General features: G+C 34.8%; 1 protein-coding gene across 2 annotated transcripts in view; it reads left to right on the top strand.

Annotated features, from left to right (window-relative positions):
• LOC135143137 (deubiquitinase DESI2) overlaps positions 1-17,804 on the top strand; it is a 31,904-nt gene extending 14,100 nt beyond the window's left edge. For both annotated transcript variants that reach the window (XM_064075004.1, XM_064075005.1), the window contains exons 4-5: positions 17,322-17,463; positions 17,512-17,804. In XM_064075004.1, the coding sequence (XP_063931074.1) occupies positions 17,322-17,463; positions 17,512-17,688 (319 nt within the window). In that variant the 3' untranslated portion in view covers positions 17,689-17,804. The remainder of the gene's footprint in view (positions 1-17,321; positions 17,464-17,511) is intronic.
• Positions 17,805-24,967: the final 7,163 nt, after the last annotated feature.

The raw sequence follows: 24,967 nt of genomic DNA, 5'->3' as shown, positions 1-24,967 counted from the left end.
TCTAATAAAAGATTTTTTAAGAGTCAACATTGCTAGGGAACTTAACCTCGATTCCCCCATTGTGCTACGTAAAAATGTCTTAAATCTTTTCAAGTTGAGAATGTTCTTTCACTCTCAACCGTCGTCGTGGGTAAAGTGCATACAATTTTCAGTAATTTTACACTTTTTGAAAATGTTTCGACAAGGTTCATGTTTACAAATAACTGAAGAATTGGAATAGCACCAGCTGCTTCATTAAATTCGTCTCGTTGGTACACAATCTCTAATTCGATTTTTAACTTGAATGTATTTATCCATGGGTAATTCAAACTTTAAAATTTATTTTAAAAGTGAGTCTGAAAATGTTTTGCTATAAATAGTAAATTTCTCTGGATAAAACAGTTGTGCGACTATTAGATGGTCTGTAAAGTTAAACCTGTCTTTAATTGCCTTTGCAATTCGGTGTAAGGGATCAAAATTAAGTCCATTGTTGAATTTTAAATTTAAAATATACTGCACAAAAACAGGCGTTGCTAATAATAATCACTGCACTGCTTATAAAATGTTTCAACTACAGACTGCTACTGCAGCACAACAAAAAACAAAAACAATGCATGTGATCATTTCTGGAAACGCTGTTTTGCCAGTTCGTAATTAATCGGTTAGTGGTGTTGGTACGAAATCGGAAGCGTACGACAGTCTTGAGCCGTCGACACTATTGTAGGTATGCCGAGCATATTCTGTATCATGTCCGATATGTTGAATCGCGCTAAAGCCTATTTCTGTCTTGCGTAAATGCAGTTTCTACTTATCCTCTAGGAAGCGCGAAAAAATGACGGTAGCGCCCTCACGCGGCCGATTGCTCAACGAATGACATAATCACAGACATAATGACGGCTAAATGTTGCGTATAGGATTGTATATGTGTTTATAGTTTATAATCAGTGTTTTTACGGATTTATTAGTTACTAGTGTCAGAAGAAGTTGATAAAAGATAATTTTATTAGCGTAGTTTGAGTCGAAATGGAACCAGCAAAATTAAACACCAGTTTTCGCGTTAGTTGCACTAATTGTTGCGTCGTCGGTTGTCACAACAATTACACGAATACGGATAAAAGTGTCAGCTTTTGTAGATTTCCTTCATTATCACACGAGAAACAACGACGTACACAATGGATAAATGCTGTTAAGAGACAAAAGTACGTAAACTATCCCAAAGTCAAGTCGATTTCTGTGACTTATGCGCGTTAACCTCAAAAATAGAAATGTCTTTTCGAATGGAGGGCAAAATTCAATTCCACTAAAATGTGTTTAATAAAATTCAAGATGTCAAACATCATACGAATACACATATAAAACAGCAAAATAAACCGTCTCCGCAAAAATGTTTGTCCAGAATTGAGGTAGACCGTCCGAATGTCACAAAACTGGATAGCAAAAATTATACAAATAATATGGCTATAAACACCCGTTAATTGATACCGATAATACTACTTATAAGTCTGATAGCAAAAAGAGTTGGGAACCAAAACCATGTTCTAGAATTTGCAGTCAGTATAATGGAAATAAGAAATTAAACCACCCACATAATCCAGCATTTATCCCTACAATATATACCAGAGGTTCGTGTTTGCAAATTAAAATTTATTTAGTAAAATAATCTTGTGCATGTTTGCAGATGTATAAAAAAAACATTAATAGTGAAAGTAAATCTAAACGATTTGAACAACAGCTTATAAGAAACGCGAACCAGACTTCTATTTCCACAGAATAGGGGGGTGAATTAACGTTGGTTTGCCGCATTACGTTTGCCTTTATGATGGAAAAGTCTACTAATTTTCGTTCTTTGACATTCAAACGTACCCGCCAAGCACTAATGCTTCACCTTTTTGTTCACTTACACTAGTTCTGTGGTTAAAATGAATCGATTCAAACCCAAAATTCAGTTCAATTTCCATCACAACACACAAAATAACTCAAATCACGTTAAAACCTATTGTAAAAGAATAATTACGGCTCGTATCTGCAGAAATACATAGGTGAAATGACAAGTTTGACCTTGTTGTTATGCCGATGGTTTCGCTGTCATTCGCAAGGGGCGCTTATTTAAAAATTCCCTCGCCGCCTATAAGCTTCCATAAGCGACTGCAGAGTCGAATGTGAAATCCGACTGCACAGGAACCTCGGTCTCTTTTCGGAGTTAACATATCGCGACGTGGACGGGATCCACAGGGTAAAAATCATCAAATATAAATTATCAAATAATAAATGGAGTAATATGTAGAGAGCGGATTTCTGTCGGGCTAGGCAAGGCCAAACTCGGTACGGCTCGTACGGGATGGGAATTCATTGCAGTTACAGGCTGCACTTCGTTTATTTGAGATTAGAATAACGCTGCTTCGTTGCACTCTGCTGTTAATTCCCGTTCTCATTTACGTAGCCGTTTGATTAATAAATTGTTAATTGTATTTATGGAATAAGTGACGATTAAATTTAGTGATTATCTATCACCCGCTACTGAGTCCCGGCGATCCAGCGCGTCCCCACCTATAATCGTGACGTAGCCCGACAGAAATCCGCTGTCTAGTAATATGTAATAAAAAAATACTCCTAATATTTTTTATTTGTAAAAAGATTTGGGGGGGAGCACTGTCCCAACGACCTTATGGACAAGCCACCACTGCCCACTACCCAAAAGGGCTAACGTGCACATGGTTGCCTATGTTTAACGATTTTCTTGATTTTTTTTTTCAAATTCAAATTATTCAAATGTGATTTCGCGCCGCTGTTAATTTTTTTCAGCGCGAGATTTTGATTCAAATTCGGGCACCACAGTACAAACAACCCTTCTCAGGTAAAGTATTTTATATTGAAACTTCAACACCCCAGCTTTCTTAGAAGATGGTCTATGTTTCTAGAACAGTGTTGCCACCGATCGCCTTACCGGAGATCTTGAACTATCTATGTGTAATTGTATTACTGGTTGCGTTTTGAACTTTTAGGCCAGGAGTTTCTTGTAAATAACTTTCTATTATTTATAGTTAAATTAATGCAAAAGGTATGTGTTTTGCACGTCAAAAGTACGACGAGAGTGGGGTGGGTAATGCGCATCAGAAACGGCTGATGGGTAGTCGTATGTAAGCAGTGGCGTGCTAAAATTTTCGTTAAAGTGGGGTAATGACAATATTCATATTCATGACAATAAAAACATAGCGACCGATTTATTTTCAAACCGTTTTCAAGTATTCCTTAATTAAGTAGCTATGTCGTTAGAAGGTACAGTAATAGAAATCATGAATGCTAACAAAATTAAAGTGTTTTATTTTATCGAACATAATGAGGTTGTTAAAACAACGGAATGTTCCGCAAAATTATATTTTATTACAATATTTCAACATTGTCTACATTTTATTTTGAATATATATTTTTTAATTATTGCATGAACAGACAATACAAAATATCTAAGTATATCAAAATTTAGTCGGAATCACTACTCGGTAAGGGTTGCAATGATTTCAGAAACCACTTCTTGGTATTAATTTTCAGAAACGTCATTTTCATTTATGTATGCGAAGAGCCAGTGATCGTCCAAAATATGTGTCGAATGTTTTTATTTTTTTTAAATTAATATTGTGGTTATACATGAGATAATGTTTATTAATTTAATTTGTAGTAATTGATTTTTCTTAGTAGCTGGCTGGTATTACGCCACTTGACATTTGAATCTGGTTGGAAGTTCCGCCTTATCTTATAAACGTGTCTGCGCGCATTCCAAACATTCCTCATCGATGTACTTTTAAAATGCAATCTATAGCCCCTAAAAATGCATAGTATCATCATCCATTGTTGTACGAATGGAGCAAATGCAGTTGGTAACGCAACAAATTCCCCTGGTTTGGAACCAAATTTTGTTGGTAGAGTTGACAGCACGTGGTCGTGGCGTGCTCGTTATGCTTGTTTATAGTCCTTGTATTAGTGGTTCAACAGTGGTTTAATTTAATATTAGGATTAGGTCTTGGAACAACTAGATGTCAGTGTAGCGGAATTTTGAAAAACATTGTAAACAAGTATTTACGTACCAGAATGTTTTTTTGCTATCAACGCGAGTGGTGCAAAAGTTTACAAAAAATATATGTCGTAGTTATTCAGTGAGTAAAAAAATTGTTTGAAAGTTGTTTCGGATGAACTTCCCTGGCTCCTGAAATACAATGAAACATATCCAGCATTTTCGAATGGGCGCACCCTCAGAGGCGTCCTTCAACACTAGATAATAGCAGTCTGACGCTCAAGTGTTTATTTATGTTTATACATGGCAAGAATGTCACGTAGAAGTTAGTTTCATTTGAATGAGTTTGTCTTCTCAAAACACAGGACTAAAATTATTAATTAAATCACAATCGAACAAAATTTTCTGAATATTATAATTCTTATTTTATCATTATTATATAAAGACGTGCGTATTCTTCACATTTTCGAGAAAATGGGGGAACTCGTTCTTAATTTGACCAACAAAAAATTTGTGATAACGTGATCAACATGGATACTACTAATCACGACACAAAAGAAAAGTAGTCACAGCGTATAACCAGTGCAAGAAAAAATAAGGACCCGTATATCAACTTAAAAATAACAGTATTTTATTCCCAAAATTTTCTGAGCAAATGGAGTGAGCCGTTCCTGCTTTAATCAATAAAAGAAAATGACACATTCATTAATTTGTTTGAGCCATTTGTTTAAACCAATCTAAAAAATATGAATGCAGTGATAAATCACAAGTAAGAACTCATCATATTTTGTACATTTTGGGTAGAATTTATTCGGCAAAATTTTGAGATGACGTCATCAATGTTAATCAGATATATTTTAATTAACAATTTACCATACTCGGTCATTAATCTTTTTGAAACACCCTGTATAAGCAAATCTAAAAAATATTAATGCAGTGAGAAATCACTAGTATACACTCATCATATTTTGCACATTTAAGATTTTTGCTTGCGCTCAGGAAGTAAAAAATGTATTATGATAACCCAAACATCTCGCCTTAAATTGACATGTGAGAAAAAAAATAAAGCCCCGCGAATGCGTTCAGATGCAAATGGTGGACCGCAAGGTTGGAAGAGTACCGTTAAATAAAACACAAAATATATGGAGGACACAAAATCATTTATTCCTCCACTGACAAAAAAGAAAGAAAGAAAAAAGCTGCGACTGACAAGTTGTGCCGGTTGAAGACAACTCTTAATGCTCAGCTAAAAAAAAACTTGACTAACTTTTAATGAAATCAAACTAAACGTTCTGAATCAATGCAAATATTTGAATATCACAAATTTAATACAAATTAAGAAAAATCTTAAATAAAGTAACGTGTGGCGTCAAATTTAAAATTATGGCAGTCAACAAGAGAACAAAATTTTAATTAAAAACTATGCAGCGGCAGCGGCACCAGAGCGCTGTAAGAGTGTGGCGATCGAACTATTTCAATTTCCTTCTAGAGCACAGCCGAATTACCCACAGGGGGCGTTGTAGAGCGGAGTATGAGGCTCCCGGTTGTGGCTGTTCTTCCACTGCGACGGTGATTCTATTCTATCGGCAAGCAGTGCCGCCCAGCACCTCTCTATCGAATGAAGAAACGTGCCCTGCTACCCAGGCCGTTACGGTCACAAATTCGTGGTTGGAAATCACGGCTATAAATAAGTTGACAGCGTCATGTCATCCCGACCATCCCTGACTTCTATTCAAGACCTGCATCTTTTGTGCAGATGACGCGGCCGGCAGCTCGACAAGGAACCGCGTACTCCGCTTCCGGTACGTGTTTCTACGTTATTTAATCTCAATTCCATTTAAATGTTCAATTTCTATAACTCCGACATCTAACTACAACTGAACAAGTGTTAAAGTTTCAAAAAGAGCAATAAACAACATTTAAATTCGTCAAACACTGTTGTGAAATTTGAAACAACAAAGAATTCTTATCCGAGATTAAAATTGGACAGCAGACAATTTTATGATGGCAGCATTAATCAACAAAATATTTACAAAACAAAAAACTAGCAAAGATTTATATAAATATAAAAAAAAGATCTGGTGTGAAGTAAAACTTGTGCAGACAAAAAAAAACGTGAGGAGAAATTGTAGAGCATGAAAATTTACGTTCATTTAAATTATACAGAAAATTACTGGCGCTAAAATTGTGACATAGAGAAAATTGTATGAGGTGAATAATTGCAAAGCTAACAAAATTACATGGGTTTAATATTTTATGTCCATTTCAGTCATTGGTTAATTTTTAAAAGTGAAGTTATTCAGCTGCATTGTGGGCCATCGGTTTACATTCCCCCAAACACAAAAAAAAACATAGCAGGCAATCGGGAGGTTCAAAATCGCGTCGGACGAATGCGTTAAAAAAATGCTTCAAAAATATGTTTTTCCCCTCCTGACATGTAAACAAAACATTCACACACGTTTGATATGCCGCCTTTGGGTGCCAAAGTAATTCAATATGCATTAGCCTCTAGAAGCTCTAATAAAAAAAGTCTCGTATTTGAAATTATTCAATTATACATGCATGGATTACACAAAAAAAATTACTATAAATTGTTTGGAGTATTGTAATAAAGTTTATGTTCAATAGAATGTTTGGTGTCTATTTTAAAGCAGATCAAATAAAACACAATTGGATAAAAAACATTTAAAATAAAATTAAGGAAAAAATAAATGGTTTAAATTTAAAAAAATGTATATTTTTTTTAATTAAAAAAAGTTAATGCATTCAAGAATTAAAATCATTTAAGCGGTAAAAAAAATAAAATACAACAAAAAATCAAATACTGATCATACTATAATATGTATAACATGTATATATTTTATTGATGTTTCCATATAATTAGTTTTCTGTTTAAAATTTCTATCTCTACTGTACAATGTTTTTCAAAATTCATATGGAAAACTACTGCACGGGTGCTTAAACATTAATTGACTATACAAAATTACAAATTCGTCAATGACATTATTTCTTATCACTAAGCTTTCAAAATTATTTTGAAAGTACTTCCATACTAGCTACATAATAGACAAAATTGTCATGAGGTATTTTTAACTTGCCGAACAGTTCACATGAAGCCATTTCATATGCCCTAAAGTAACACAAAAGAGATGTGTCATCGAGTTCTTCGTGCGCCTTTGCATATTCGTCGCAAATGTTGAACATGTAAACATTTATTAATCAAATATCCACAGAAGTAGCGTATAAAGTTTTGTTGTAAAACATCACAGTTATCTATGTCAGTGACCAACTCCTTGTGTTCTTCATTTCGCTCTTGTGTGAATAATAATGGATTTTTTTCACAATTCGTAATATCATTCATTTGTAGCAATATTTTGCCAGTATCATTCTCACAATTTTCTGTGCCACAGTCATATTTGTGCAGAAAAGTTTGCGGAACAACCTTTCAAATTGCATAGGTATCAATCTATATACATAGATATTCAAATCCAGCTTCCTTTAAAATATCCCACAAATGAAAAATGCCATTCACGGTCAATTTCCACCCTTAATACACTTAATCCTTCTTGTTATGTCTTGGTTTTTACTATTGACAACCTTCACATTTTTAAAAAAACTTAAGCAATCCCGAGGTCAATTTGATAAGGTAGACCCTTATTATGCCCTATTGATTTTTTTGGTACTTGCTGTAACTGACGAATTAGTAAATCAAATAATTTGTCCATTCTCCCCACAAATTCAATGGTTGTTGCAGCACTTGGAAGCTGACCAAATCGCAGGTATAAAGTCATACCCATGGCAACTGAGGCACTAAAAATTTGGGAGGCATGTTTGACTCACATTTTCTCGAAACCACTTGGCATGAGATGAGAGTCCGTCAATTTGGGTGCCGCTCTATTCATATAACTTTTATCGTGGTTATAAAAAGTTTTCAGATGCATCCACGAGATTTCCCGCGTGGAAAAGTTTGTGTTTTATTATATTATTCCTTATGGCTTTAAAGAAATGAGGTACATCAAGTAAATAAATAATTTTTTGTTCCCCAATAAATAAATATGGCGTGTCAGAACTAACCCCTAATTTGTTAATTCTACATTGTTCGAACCCATATCACTTGTCACTGCACAAACATTTAATCCTATATGTTGCAAGGCACAAATCAACTGCTCTAGTAAATATTTCAACTTCCTGGCTGGACAAGTAAAATTGACAAAATAATATGTCAAAGCTTGTTTCCAATTATTAAATAACCCTTTGACCATAATTACAGTTGCATTTAAAGCAGGTGTAAAACTTTTTTCATCACCAAAGTCTTCGAATCCAATAACACTGTGCTGTCCAAAGTGATAAGACAAACTTGTCTTTATACTCATTTCATCAATGCACAATGCCATTTTATCGTCAGTTTTGAAATTCTGTGTTTTCAGTTGCAAGCTCTGAAATACATTTTCGTTAAAACCAGGTAACAGTTTTGTATTACTGCGATAAGAACGCAGAGTTGGTGGCCCTGGAAAACAAAACGTCTTCACCAGATAATTCTTATACAGCTTGGGACTCATAAAATACATTGTCAAGCACTTTACTTTAAACTCTTCTGTAAATCTGCGTCCTCTAGGTTTCTTCAGAGAAACTTGCATATTTACAAAATTTGTCAGTTCATTTGAAAGCAAAAATTTATAAGTTAATTATTGATATTCCTGAAATTTAACATAAAGTCTGGACTCTTTGCTTCAATCGTGCATTTTCATTCCTAGCTGTTTTCAATATTCGCCGAAGCCTGTCCTTTCGTGGGGTATTTGCTGTTAAAGATTGTTGTGTTTGGGTCACCGAACTAATTGTTGGAAACCTAGAGCGGGAACATGATCTTGAGGGAGTTCTTGGAGCTTCTAGATCTGAATTAGATTTGTGTAAAAAGCTTGCACTCTCATCTTTCCCAACAGCCATTTCTCCACCTAAATAGAAAAATTCCTTATTTCAAGTTAAATTCATTTTAAAATTAAATTAGTGTATTCTGATAATTAAGCCGTTTTACTATAGCCCTCATCACTATATCAATATATTATTTTATAATTAGTAATGTACCTGATGCTACGTCCTGAGTACCTTCAACATGATGCAAATTATGATGGTGTCGTCCATCAAAAATTTCTCCCTCTTGAGACAGACTAGGTAATGGGACAAAATCACAACTATAGTTGTGTTCCAAATATATGGCAGAATCCTCCAGTTCTGGAAATATGCTTGGTAGAGCGTTTGAATGAAGTCGATTGCGTAAGTCATTTGCTAACACCCGACTCTGAAAATGAGCAGCGCATAGTCTGTAACGCCTGTGAAGTCCCGCAACAGAAGTTTTCTTTAGCAAATCCTCTCTGCCACATAACATAGGCCATTGTTGAGCTCTAGAAATAATTGCAATCACTTAGGTTATATTAATTAAATACGGAGATTACCTTTCAGGGTCTTTTGGAGAGGAAAAGAATTGATTTTACATTTAATACTATTGTTTCTGCAACCTTTTGCAGCACAGATATGCCCACCCTTGGCGTTTTGGTTCATAATTGTTCAATTTCACTTCACACGTGTCACCGCAATTCAAATACTTAAGTCAATGTGTCAATACGTACAGCCTGCACTAACCACGAACAGCTAACACCAACATAACAACATCACCATTCGAAAATTAACCAGTGAACATGGCCGCCAATGCTGCGCTGAAAAATGCGCGAACTGTTAAGAACGATCGAGTTGCCATTCTGATTGTTACCTATTCTGTGTGCTCGGTTTGAGGATACTCTTTCAACATGGCCAATGCCAGAACAAAGAATTTACCTGATGTTAAATTATGCCACACTTTATCAACGATTCAAACAAAGAATTTACATTATGTTAAATGATGCCTTGATCCAAGTGACTGGTTACTTGAAACAATTAGCTTTGAGAGTTTATATCGTGAACTCTCCCCAGCTTATCCCAAACAAAACACATGATAAATAAACACAAAATGCATCAGGCATTGCGAGAAAAACTCCTCGGTGATGTGATTTTCCACGTTGCGAGAAAATATGTCTCGGTGATGTAGCTTTCCTCGTTGCGAGAAAATATCTCGGTGATGTGATGATGATCTGATGATAATAACTGCTGAAGGGGAGAAATGTTTAATTCCCCCATACCTCGTTCACGATATGAATTCTATCGCACTTTTCACGGTCTTTTCCCAGAGTAACACTTAAGCATCCCGAAACTTATTCATAATTTGATAAACAAGGAACGAGTCCTGAATTTCATGAAATCTCCTAGCATGTATGTATATGTAAACAAATTCCTGATTGCTAGATTGCGTTAGAACTAGTTAACGATTAAACTCTTAACATGAACTGTGAATTTACAAACAATAAAACAAATTTACACCCCGCATGGGCGTCGGTTGAAAATTCACTTACTTCCGCTTGGAAAAACCGCAAGAATTAGCTACGCGTGTTGGGGAAACTGCCGTCGTCGTCGTTACGATTACTTATCGTTAAACAAAGGCTTCCCTCTTTTTATTAACTACCAAACCAACGAAACTTAACCTAGCTAACTCACCACGTGATTACACTCACAACAAACACATCAAAAGTGACCCTCTTCCCACCCTCTACAAAGCAAGCACCCCTCTCACTACCAACCCTCTGAATAAAATTCCCTAGCAGAACTACCCACTACCAGAAAAAGAACTAACCGTGCACATGGTTGCCTATGTTTAATGATTTTCTTGATTGATTTTTTTTCAGCGCTAAATTTTAATTCAAATTGGTCACCACAGTATAAAAAAAAATGTGTTAGATTTAAAATTATTATTTAATATAATTCATAATTATTAAATAACATTTTATTGATTAAATTTTACATTTTATTAATATTTATCTAATCAACATATTTTTTGAATTTTATTTAAATTAAAAATCCGAATTTTGTGTATAATCTTCAAACTTTAAACCCAACAAAAACACATTTTAAATTTCGCGGTCTGTCAAATGGTGTCAGTAATTTTTGTTTTTGTTAAGTTTACGTCAGGTTTACTCCACTGTGACGATACCAGAGAACATAGAGAAGCGACATAGAGGCTGATTTTGCAAAACAACCCTTATTGACATTGGAGTCCTCAACCGCCCAAGGCAAGCGCCAAATTTAAATAGTCGATGCCAATAAAGACCTTGCTTCAATATAATTGCAAGTCGTGTGACCTGAATGAAAGTGAAGGAAACAGTAAGCACTTGTAATATTCAGGTAAATCTAGTGTCAATTTGTCGAAACTAAAACGCGTCGTTAAAAATATTATGACATTTCTTCTAGTTACTTTTATTCCTAGTTTGAAACAAACACTGATACCAACATAAATTGAGAAGTCCTGACCGTCATTTGACTATGATGCTTCTCTATGTTCTCTGACGATACTATGTCTTTTCTACGGGCTATAATGCAATCTCATGATTTATCAAAATCCGTTAAACGATATATACGTTGCAATTTAAAAAAATGTTGGTTTGCCAATGTACCAAAAATAAGTTTCCTCTTTCAATTTAAAAACAATGGCTTTTACAGCATTTCAGTATTTCTACTCCTTCTCAAGATATATACAGAGTCATCAAAATTGATTGAGAGAGTTGGTACCCCCTGTTTTTGCCGTGAGGTTTGTCAGCCTTATGACAGATTTGTTTAAGGTTATATGGCAATGAATTCAGTGGCGTGACAAGAGAACTGGGGGTTGATTGTCGAACTCACCTGAATCAGTCGTGAATACGAAAGTTACCTTTTTGCAAAGTTGCGAACGGTTTTGACGATTTGACGTTTGTACGAATCGCCTTGGTCGATGTGCACCCTACACCTTATTGCTACTCGCATCTTTACGAACAAATTCCAGAAATGAACGAATCTAAAATTCGAAACTTCAAATCTGACAACCAATATTTTTTACAAAAAAAAAATCGAAAAAAGAGCCACTGAGTTTTGAAATTTGAAACTTGAAACTTCAAATCTGACACCTAATATTTTTATACAACTTAATAAACCAAATTATTCAAATTCAGGTTTACTAACTCTCTCAATCAATTTTGATGACTCTATATATTTCTTAAAAATTTCTTTGTCCCTGAAACGTAGAGTTTACTTTATTCCCATGTTGAATTTGCTGCAGTAGATGCCATCATCTTTATTTTCAGAGTTTACCTCTTTTTTTGTTTTGTAATGTTTGTGACTGTAAATTTACTACGTGCTAAACATTTTTTTTTCACTAGTGGCCATGCAATTGTCGACTTGTTTCGAGGTAATGAAGTTAAACTTTAATATCAAAGTTAGAAAAAAAGATATAGGTTATGTATGAAATACTTGACGTAATTATTTCTTATACAGGGTGTCCCAGAATTCGCGCCATTCCCGTGAATGACATGTTCCCTGTCCCGAACTGTGCCGTAATTCGCAAAAAGAATTGTCCAGGCTTTAACCGTGTGAGAACTGGAAGGCGATTAAGTTGACCAATAGAGAGGCTGCTTTTATATCCGAACGTTTCTATGTTCAAAGTTACCTATGCCAAGAACAAAAAATCGGGTAATACTAAAGTTGAATTAATTTTTTCCGAATCCCCCTCCGTCAACAAAAGGAAACAGAAGTGTGGTTATAAATTTAATCATTTTGACAATTGTTTGTCATAAACTGTCACGAAGTTTATCACTGACCTGAAGAGACGCTTCTGCGCCAAAGATGACTGATTAATGTACACAGAGACATCAAGGTTTACTTTAAGGCAAGTAGCATGGGACAGAAGTTATTTCTGCTGCCATTCTAGTTAAATTGTGTTTAACTGGGCTGTACATGTCATAAGAGAAGCTGTTTCATTTCATCGTAAGCAAATAATACATTTATTACTATTCTACATAGAGTAGCTACCGAAGAGCAGGTATTAGAAGTCATTTTCTCAGAGCCCCGTGAATAATCGTCGGCACCCAGACCAACATGTGTTTCACCGATTGTTACATCGAGCAAGAGAAGATGGATCTTTTCAACCTAGTCGGAAAGGCGGTGCTGGGGCTCCACGGAATGTACGTGTAGGTGCTGAAGAGCAAGTGTTAGAAAACATGGAAGCGGATCCTAGGAGAAATGTCCTCTACGTAGCGCAAATGAGTGGATGCTCAAGATCGACCACTCATCGTATCCTTCAAGAGAGAAGACTGCATCCTTACCATTACACGAGAGTGCAGCATCTGCGACCAACCGACTACCCGCGACGAGTACATTTTGCTCAATGGTTACTGTTAGAAGAACTGGAAGAGAGACTGCACGAAGCCTACGCTACAGTTACTCCTGAGATGTTAAATAATACACAACACAACATAATTCGACGAGCTAGAACTTGCATTGAAGTTAATGGTGGTAATTTTGAGCACATTGTTTAATAACGGTACAGTACAACGATTCCAGCCCATAGATTAATAGTATTGCTCTTGATATGCTCTCACGTTAGCGAAATGTGGATTTTCGTTTGCCAAGAAGTGCCAATTGTGCGCATTAAATATTCCTTTTCGGGAAAATCAACATTCGTCGGCGAAAAGAATGTGCCGTGAAAAATCAGGATTTAGTTCATTTTGTCGCAGTAACCATTTAGCAACATGCACTCGTCGCGCAGTCGGCTCGTCGCAGATGCTGCACTTTCGTCAATAGTAAGGATGCAGATTTTTCTCTGTAAGGATACGATGCATGATCGATCTTGAGCATCCAATCATTTGTGCCACTTGTTCTTCACCGTCTATGCGTATAATCCGTGGAGCCTCAGCACGCCTTTCCGAATAGGCTGAAAAGATTCATCTTCTTTTGCTAGATGCAACAAACGACGAAACACATGCTGGTCAAGGAGCCGATGATTGAGGAAAAGACCTGCACTGCTATGCACGCACAGCAGTGGCTGCATAGCGTGTACATTCTCCATAAATTAACATCATTTTCAAATATTCTTTATACTAGTATGAATAAGACATCAATAACTTAGTGGTATTGGTACTGATTTGTTTATAGTTTGTATTGTTCTTAAAAAAAATTGCAACTAAACGATTTTTGTTATAATTTTTATTCGTATCTTTTCAATCTCTAGAAAGTACTCACAACTTTAAAGAAACTGTTTTAAATCATCATGTGCAACATCAATATTATTCTTGAATAAGTCTCAGTTTTCAGTATCTCCCCCATATGATTGACACCACAGCAGATACCTATGATCTTAATACACCAGAGAAGTGTAGTCTCGTCTTTTTTTTTGTTGCTTAGATTAGGTATCAGCAACAAAGCTGTTCAGTAAAAGTTGATACTGTTTATTGAAAATCATAAGCACCGATTAATCAAAAGCGATATTTATGTTTTAGTACACTTAATAACGTTCTTTGAATGGACATGTGGTACTCTTTTTTAGAAATAACGATAAACTTACTATCAGGCATATGATGCATTCTGAAAATGTACTAATTTTCGTTAAAAAGAACAACACATTATTCACGGGGCTCTAAGAAAATCACTTCTAATACCTGCTCTTCGGTATCTACACTATGTAGAATAGTAATAAATGTATTATTTGCCTACGATGAAATGAAACAGCTTCTCTTATGACATGTACAGCCCAGTTAAACACAATTTAACTAGAATGGCAGCAGAAATAACTTCTGTCCCATGCTACTTGCCTTAAAGTAAACCTTGACGTCTCTGTGTACATTAATCAGTCATCTTTGGCGCAGAAGCATCTCTTCAGGTCAGTGATGAACTTCGTGACAGTTTATGACAAACAATTGTCAAAATGATTAAATTTATAACCACACTTCTGTTTCCTTTTGTTGACGGAGGGGGATTCGGAAAAAATTAATTCAACTTTAGTATTACCCGATTTTTTGTTCTTGGCATAGGTAACTTTGAACATAGAAACGTTCGGATATAAAAGCAGCCTCTCTATTGGTCAACTTAATCGCCTTCCAGTTCTCACACGGTTAAAGCCTGGACAATTCTTTTTGCGAATTACGGCACAGTTCGGGACAGGGAACATGTCATTCACGGGAATGGCGCGAATTCTGGGACACCCTGTATACTACAATGAATAAATGTATACAACTAGCATTGTAGTTGGTAGACTGTGGAAGATAAAATTAATTCAGCGACAAGTTTAGTGTAGACGGTTTTCTTTATCTTGAAGATTTAGGTTAGGTTTGATTAAAACTCAAAGCAAAATCATTTTGCGCCAAAAAAATTGAAGATTCTTTAATTGTCTTTTGGTTTCTACTAAGGAAAAAATAGTATATTAACGACGTTTGTGAAGCCAGTTCTAGATCTTGTGCTTAGAGCCCTCGACGCTGCACGTCTCGCGCCCTAATTTGCGCTCGTTCTGGAATGATTGTCTTCACAACCTTGGTTAATAATATATGTACTATTTTATGTGCACTTCAATCTACTTCTTTGTATTTTTAGAATTCGAATAATAAATACTTTATTTGGTCCAACAATGCTGCATGTATGTGTTTCAGTGAGCAATACCTTCGTCACCCTTCGTTAAGCGTATGAACTCATATGTTACATTTTTTACAAATTCATATATTTTAAACTCAACAGTAGACGTTTCACTCACGATGTTTACAACACTTGATAAATTGTACAAAATCAGCTCATAGTTACTTTTTTTGTGATGTACACTTTTATAACAATCTTACATACATAGATAAACTACATTAATTAATAAAAAGTTTTAATACAATCTGTTACGGAATTGAATGCAAAAGAAATATCTGGCGGTAGAACTCATCAATATATGTAACTTGGTTATGTAACATTTTTTCGAAAACTCATTGTTTTAGGCCTTTTTCCCCCTTCGTTTTAACGAGCCGGTCAATGTATCAAAACAAACTCATTTTCGTTGACAGAGAGGTTTTTGCGCAAATTTTTGCCGCAAAAACGACCGAGTGCGTTGTAACTTGATTACAACGTGCAATTGGCAGTGAATTCTTGCAGTGTTAGGATAGTTTTTCCAGGGTAAAAGGTGGTATAATGGTTTATATCAACGTAGAAAACAAGGATATGATACTTTGGTTCGATGAGGCTTTCGACGACAACAACAACGCCCAGAAGGCGAGACGTCTGTACAGTGTCCGCTTCCCAAACCGACGCTGGACACATGTTTACTGCAACAGTTTAACACCTACGTGATTTCAGAAAATTTCAAACCCCCGATCACAATCGGGGGCATCAGCGCACAAATCGGGTTCTGGGGCTGAAACCCAAAATTTTGGATGTTGTTGCCGAAGAACCCCATTTCAGCCTTTGTCGACTGACACTTTGTATGGGTATTTCAAGGATTGCACCCATACCACCTTCAACGTCTGCAAGCGCTAAAAATTTATGTTACCCAGTGGTTAAATGTCATTTCGAAAGCAAGTGGATTACTTGACATATACCAGTGCTGTGACCTCCTCATTCCTCGGACTTAACTCCCTGTATTTTTTTTGTGGGGACATATGAAGGAGTTAGTGTACGCGAACCCGTGTATTATGTGGAAGAACTAACTGCACGTGTGAATGCTGTGGCTGGAACAATTCGTCAAAATCCGGCTGAGTAGAGGATACAGTACAGAGTTCAATGGCCCGGTGAATTGAAGAATTCAGTAGCAGAGAAGTGCGACATTTTAAGCAATTTTTTACTACAGTCATCAACATGTATTTATTTTGTTGTTAATAAATAAGCCCTTTGGGGAATAAATTGGGTTTTCTTGTATTTATTATTTATTGCTTCCTTCATAAACATATGTGGGCGACGACCTTATCACCTCATGTAAGCGTGCGTTTTTGTTGCATCGAAAACGGTAATTAATAACACAGGCGAATATCCATTTTCATAGTCCCTGTATTTTCAGTTTTAATTCTTGAATAATAGAGTTTTGAAGAAAATGTTATATAGAAAAATGTATGGTAATGATGAACTCTAAACCAGTTAAATTTTTTGCAATCAATTCCATAACACCCTGTATATCACCTTCATCTAGGATTCAGTTGGTTTTTCAAATGCAGCTTTACGTAGGTAATATGATAATAATGGAACATTAGAATTCAATCATAAACCAAATTTACATGTTAAATGTAAAATTTAAATGGTAATATAAAGCATGTACAAGTAAATTACATATTAAAAAAAAAATTAACTTTTATTGTTTATTGCGTAACTAATTATCTTAATCAACGGTATATTTTCAGAAAAGTCGTTCTCAATTTTTACTAAGCTGCCATGTATAATATAATAATTTAGTAAACAATTTCATAGTCATAAAGATATTTTTTTTTAGGCAAACCATCCACATAGGCTATACCGATTTTACAGAAGACGAAATCAAAAGACTAAAAAATGAACTTGGAAAAGAATTTCGTGGCGATCGTTATCACCTTATGAATAACAATTGTAATCATTTTTCTGGAGCTTTTACCAAGGTTAGCGTATTTTCAATTGATGTTAAGATGAACAGTAATATATTTTAGATCCTATGTGGTCAAGATATTCCACCATGGGTAAATCGATTAGCGTACTTTAGTAGTTGGGTACCATTTCTGGAACGTTGTTTGCCAAAAGAATGGTTGATGCCAATGGCGTTGCAACACTCTCTAAGTCACAGACAAGATTCAACTTGTTCAGAATCATCAACTTCACCATATTAACCCTTGCCAAAAAATCGATAGGAACATGAATTAAATACGGATTGGTATACTTATTATATAACACAAAGTAATATTTTATTTTTATATTGATTTAATGGTGACTATTGACAACGTTAGCTCTATTTTTTTTTTTTTTTGTTTGATAAAACCTTGTCTTGTATATATATTTTGATAGAATCGTTCTGTATTACTATGCCAAACTATTTTAAAGAGATATGTATAAACATGGATTTCCTACTATCAACTAATGAATTATGTTTCACAAAAAATTTGAGGTCAATATTTTGGGATCTATTATTTGGCGTCTTTTATTTTCCCAGGTTCGTTGTAAGTTTGTACACGCAACTTATTTTTTCTGTTTTATATCTTCCACATTTCCAAAATTTACAAATTAGAGTTCATGGTTTAATACATGACGCAAAAGGGAATTGTCTTAGTGTTGCCGTCCTAATTAATTATTGTGGAGCGTTGTTGAAATTATTTAATTTGAATCATATATTTTGCTGCTGGTGCACATTATTCTCATGACCTCAGTGACTCATAGCATTCATGTTAAATTAATTTATGTGTTAAATCAACCTCCGTATAAAACCCTGGTAAATATGATGCATACCACGTACTATATATGAGAATACTTCATTATATGAGTACAGGTGTTCCAATACAACTGAACTTTCAAATTACTTTAAAATTAGCGCGAGTAAAGAGATGATGCAATAGAGAATTTACATAAAATGTGCAACATTTTATGTAAATTCTAAAAAATAACATTATAAATTTATCGTGAAACTTTGAGTTTTTTCCAACTTTAGTTTTAAATAGAGCCATCTGTTTTTCATTTTTATATTTTTATTACATAGTCCTTGTACATTTAGTAACAGTACAAAAGCGAAAACTTTCGAAATGTTTTGACAGCAAAATCAGTACATGCAATTGAAAGATGTAAAATTATTCAAAACTTCGTATAGAAGAAGTGTGATTTGTTTATAAGAAACTTTATCCAGCTGTCATAGGTGATGTCTAGACAGCGGATTTCTGTCGGGCTACGTCACGATTATAAGTGGGGACGCGTAAATCGCTGCGAATCAGTAGCGGGTGATGATCAGTGCATTTAATCTTCACTTATTCCATAAATACAATTAATGAAAACTTAATTCGTAAAACAGCTAAGTAAATGAGAACGAGAATCAACAGCAAAGTACAACGAAGCACCGTTACTCTATTCCAAAATAAACAGGTACAGCCCGTACCTGCACTGAATTCCCATCCCGCACGAGCCGTACCGAGTTTGGCCTTGCCAGGCCCAACAGAAATCCGCTGTCTAGCTGATGGCCGATGTTTGACACTACAAAAAAGGATTGCCTTAATTATAACTAATAATGCTGGTAATGATTATTGTTCCAGTTAATTATTTATGATAAATAGTGCTCTTCAACTGTTTATAAAACGTGTGGATATCTGCTGTGTGATTTTTACTTCCCAAGCAGAAACTAAGGAAGTATTGTAATCGAATCTATCGGGCGAATGGCTACTTTCGCATTTTCTTAGTGTATCATGACATTCATGACCCCGAGAGTACAAAAACATAGTCTCTCGTGTCTGTCTGTTTGTCCGTCGTCCTTGTAAATTTATGTTAGATAGATAATCCCCGAAACTACCGGACCGATTGTTTTTAATTTTTATATGTGTATTATGAACAGTGCGCGAAAATTTATCTTACGGCTCCAATTCCCCAGTTGAAGTAAGGTCTGTTTTACGGCGAGTAGCGGGGTCGCTTTGATCTGGTCCACAAGGTCGTAGCCAATGCGTCTCTAGGAGTGTTTACAGCTAGTAAAAAAAACTACTTCTATATTACTTCAAATAATAATACTCGGTGCCCTTATTAATTTTTCAACCACGGGACCACAGATTTGTGATCTTGAAATGTTATATTATATTGATATAGTCCAAAAGAAAAATATATTTGTAATCAAAGTATCGACGCGGCAGCACTGGATCGAGCGTCTGAGATATGATTCCCACCAACAATGTGATGACGTCACCTCAAAATTATACATACTAATGGGTTTTAAATTGTATTAAATAACATAGAGCTACACGTTTAGGTTATGAATCCGTATTAATTTTTACCTTAGACATCCAGATTTATAGAAACAAATTAAAATTGCATAAGAACATTTTACAATTTAATTTTGAAACTACAAAACCGAATGCTTTGAAATCTTCCAGACGTTTTAAAGCTATTGTAAGCATGGTAAATTTTTAATCAAAATATATCTGTTTATTGCCCCCCAAAAATTGATGACGTCATCTCAAAATTTTGCGTATTAAATCCTACTTAAAATGATCAGTTTTTACTTTTGATTTTTTTGCATTCATATTTTTTAGATTTGCTTATACAGGTGGCTCAAAAATTAATGAATGAGTCAATTTATTTTTTTAGATTAGGAATGGCTCACTCCATTTTCCCAAAAATTTGAGAATGCAATACTGTTATTACTAGTGTTGCACTGCACCATTCCAAGTTGATATACACGTCCTTTATAAACAAAGTTATGAAGTTAAAGCCTGTTATTATTGATGAGAGGCCATTTTTTCCTGTTGATTATCTGCTTTAAATGTAATTTACATTGTCCGTACTTGTGCAATTTCCACAATCGCTTGCAATTTACTCCTCCATGGCGCAGGGACGGCGGGGGTGTTATTTATGCCGCTGGTTTTTATTTTATAGAGGTTATCACAAAACAAATTACGCAAAATCTAATTTAATATTTTTTCAAAGAAGCGGGATTTGTTGGACTTGTACTTCAGAAGCTATAAATTTTAAAAATCAGATTTAATTTTTCTCACCTGACAATATCAAAAAAGTCACTAGTTAAAAAAATAACAAATTTAAAAATTTCGTTGTTTTGGTATTTGGATTGGATAAAACGTTGCATTGTACTCGTTGTTTTTATTGACAATAAAATACTAAAGAAAAGTGAAAGCTTCGTGTTTTACAATAAATAACTATTTTTTATACGGTCTGACAACCAGACTTGCAGCTTCCAAGTTTCGAAATTATGGAAGCTTATGTTACATATTACATTTTATCGCTTATTGTGTTTGGCTGATTATATTCACTTAGAATATGACAGATAACATGAGCGAAGTTCAATTAGTTCTTGTTAGTTTTAACAAAAAAAAAAGTAGTAACTTTCTCTCATTAATTACACTAGTTTACAAGGTTTTATATCCAAAGACAAAAATAGTTGAATCTAAAGGATTTGGGTTCGGGAAATTCAAATCTGAAAGCAGAAAAAATCCATCACGTCAGGTTTTTGAGATATTTATATAAACATACCCTGTATTTCTTTTCTTTTATACAACTCTTGTAATTTTTTTATTTTTAAATATATATGAACATATAGTTCTTTGAGCAAATTTGTATCATTTTAAAGGATCATTTATGTAAATAAATAACATGAATCAATTTTTCAAGCTAGATTGTCATCAATGTTTTATTTAAAATTTTTCAAGTATTGATTTTAGAATAATTGGTTGCTTTTGATTTTTCTACGGGAAGTGATAATAAAAATGTGAGGTTGCCCTCACAAAGATCTTTTAAAATGATACAAATTTGCTCAAAGAAGTATAGGTTTATCTTTAAGAATAAAGAAGTTACAGGGGTTGTATCAAATAAAAGCCACACCCAGTATATATTATAAACAGTCTGACTGAAAATTAAAAATGATTAACACTTTCTTTTATTGGCAGTACTGTCAGTTTCCCTTATAATAGACCAACAGTAACACATTTTCGTCCCAAAAACCTTGATACCTTCTTTTTAAGCACATTTGAACAGGTCTTCCAGCTTTAGGTACTAAAATTTTACCACAAACGTAAGAAAACTGATTTGCACCTACTTTGCACGATCTCGAAGACATTTTTATGCGACAATGGTGCATTAACATGAATCAGTTTAACACTAACAAGAAGGTAAAAGCAAAGTTCATTATTTTGGATTTATGAAAAAACCTGACGTGATAGGGATTATCCGTTTTTGGATTTGTTATCAGTAAGTAATTTAGAAGTAGAAAATATTTTTTTTATTTTTGGATACGAAAAAAAGTTTAAATTTGTAAACTAGTGTTATCTGTCCATGTAGTGTCACCTTCAATCCATTAATAGAGAAGAGAAGAATATAAACAGACAACTCTAAAAGCGGAATTAATTTTATTAATTCCGTCAGACGCAAGTGATTCCAATGAGTAAGACATAAACAAGGTACATATTTCAAAGCTTCCCAATGCACCATTTTAAAAAATTAGAGAGGAATTAGAATGAGCTTTTATACTTATTATAGCCGAGGCCAGAAAATCATGGACTTCATTTTTATGTCAATTTCATATAGTCTGCCTGTGCCTTTGTGTCACTTCGACGTTGGAAGTTTGAAAAATTGGTCACGTCGCATCCAGTGTCAGCATGTCTGTAGTGTCAAAAATCACAAGATAAAAAAAAATGGGTTATAGTACAGAGTATATATGGCATAGTGCATTATACTCATAAACATACGACGAAAATAAAAGAATGTGATCTACGATCTGCGTATTCTACACAGTCACGCTGTGATAACCCAAACTCTTCTAAAATTGAGACAAGCCCACAAACTTCTAAAACCCTTGAAAGGTTTAAAAAGTGGCCATGAACTGTGATCGTCAATAAAATGGAAGTCTACGTTGTGGTTGGGAACGACGAAATACGTTCAAATGCAAAGTGGTGAACCGTAAAGCTGGAAAACTGACCTAGAATACAAAAATATGGAAGGAATCTTTTTTTTTAAGTTTCCTTTCTTTGTTACAAAATCTCCTCGTTCTTTTCGACTGCAACATTACAAATTTATGTCACATAAATACAGCTTAATGTTAAATTACACAATTCTCTAATTCACAACAGATTATCTAAAGTGAATGGGTAGCAATGTCTAAATTGTTCCTCGATGTGGTACAAATTTAAATACAAACAAAATAAAAACTTATCAGGAGTTCAAATTATAAATCATGGTAATTTCGACGTTGTGTTTTGTAGCTCGCGGGTTTCCATGTTCATGTGAAATTTGGCTCCCGAAGTTATTAGTCGGATTAAATGAATGAATCTGCTAAGCAACCAAAACGTCGTGACCCCACAGTATAACAACAAAACGATGCGAATCTCCATGATAAAATTCAGTAAATCAAAATTAATCAATCAATCGTGAATAGAGTTTCGCATCACATAAATAAAAACACATGTTAAATACGGTCAAAATCAAAATAATGTCGCTCGGTACACACTTCACTGTGAGCGGAGTCTCCGAGAATAAATGTTCAAAAATCCAAATCGTAGAATACATAAATGATAACATAAAATCAGCATAAAATCCCTTTCTCTCTTCGAATTCACGATGACATTTTCTTACTACTTCCGAAAATCCCTTTAAACATATAACAATTTCAAATATTAGAAAATATTGTATTTATCTACAGGGTGATTTAGAATTATATGCAATACTTTTAACCACGGCCTTACATAATGTAGTAGTGTAGAAATATAGAAAAAACAAATTAAAAACCGAATGGGGCAAAACCTCCATGAACCACCGTCGATACGAAGTTACTGATCCATCTTGTAAACAGAAGTGGAATAAAAACGACGTAAACACTTCCAGTTCCTATTAAAACTAAACTCGACTTTTTGCTGCGTATCATTCGTTTGATACATGCATTCATTTAAAAGTGTTGAAAATCTTGTCCTTGACTAGCAAAACAGGATTTAGAGGGTGGCAAGAGGTTTGTTGATAGGTAAAAAACCACCGGAGTTCCACGAAGGGTAGCGGTTGCCCCTTCCACTTGTTGTTGAAGCTCTTCGACAGTTTCTGGACACTGTTGATTTCCACAAACTATATGTTTCATCCAACCGATGCACATTTATCGAAAACCGTCTCTTGAAATCATACTTGTTGACGAGCATGTGGATTTTCATCGGACCAAATGTGAGTGTTGTGGCTGTTGAAAACAGCATTGCTAGTGAATCCTGCTTCATCCGTAAACAAAATTCACTTTAAAAAGTTAAGGCGTTCATGACACTGCGGTAACAACCATTTGCAATAAATTACACAACGTGGACAATCAGCGGGCTCCAAACCTTGTACTTTTTGAACATGGTATGGATGTGGCCTTGCTCATTTAATGTAGGATGCACTACAAACTGTGAAACTCCAACTTCAGCTGGAAGTCGGCGAGTGCTGATGTCGGGCTTTTCTTCGTCGCGTTCCAAAATTTGTTCTTCAGCTTGCAGTATTCTTTCTGTCCTATCACGGCCACGATCGTGAATTTGAAATTGAAGGTACCATGATCTCGGAGATGCTCTACCACTGATCCAAATGTTCGCGCACACCATAAAGGAGTATTATATCGATACACTCTGAATTGGAAAAATTCACCATCAACCCACTCCCGCCCGTTCGATGCAAGCAACGGATCATGACTGGCCATTTTCTTGTTTTTGCACGTTTCTTGTTGGTCCCTTTTTTTGGTTCTTAATCCGAGTCAGTCTGTGCCATTGATTGAAAGAAGTATGTCAAGAAACAAGAAACACTACCAGCGGCGTGTATAACAATTTATATTTAATTTGAAATATTTTTTTCTAGACACTGCTACTACTTAGGACCGTAAATGTTACACAGTGACATAATCGTATTTTGAGCTATTCCCCTTTTTTTGCATATATTTCGCAGTCACCGTGTGTATCTATAATATTGGTAATTTCTTCGTTGTCATACAAGAAGATAAAAATGTCTAATTTCTAGAGATTCCGTGAAACAAAATAGCAGTTTTATCCCTCAGTCCAAACGCGTCCTGGAAATTAGACAGATCATCCGTCGACACTAGTCTTCACAATAAATGACGCACAGTGTGAAGTTTCCGACCGTCGCGTGACATGGGCGAATTGTCAATTGACACATCCCCAGTAACATTTTATATGTAATCAATATTGAAGTTCTAACATTTAAATAATATGGGTAACGACAGATTTTTTTTTAAAAAATCAATATTGGTTTTAAATATTGAATATATATTTATTTTCAATATTTAATACTTATTTAGTTCAGAACATTTAATAAATGTTCTTCATATGAAAGGGGGTATGGATATAAAAAAAACTTGTATGGAATACAATATAATATTTATTAAATACAAAAATACATTGTCACTGGAAATAACAGTGTATTTGAAACGTTGCGGCAATATTTATACATTTA

Source organism: Zophobas morio, unplaced genomic scaffold, assembly GCF_036711695.1.
Source record: "Zophobas morio isolate AGI-343-1 ecotype UQ-CSIRO unplaced genomic scaffold, CSIRO_AGI_Zmor_V1 ptg000058l, whole genome shotgun sequence".
Taxonomy (NCBI): Eukaryota; Metazoa; Arthropoda; class Insecta; order Coleoptera; family Tenebrionidae; genus Zophobas; species Zophobas morio.
Note: the sequence above shows the minus strand (reverse complement) of the source record. Positions and strands in the feature narration are given on the sequence as shown.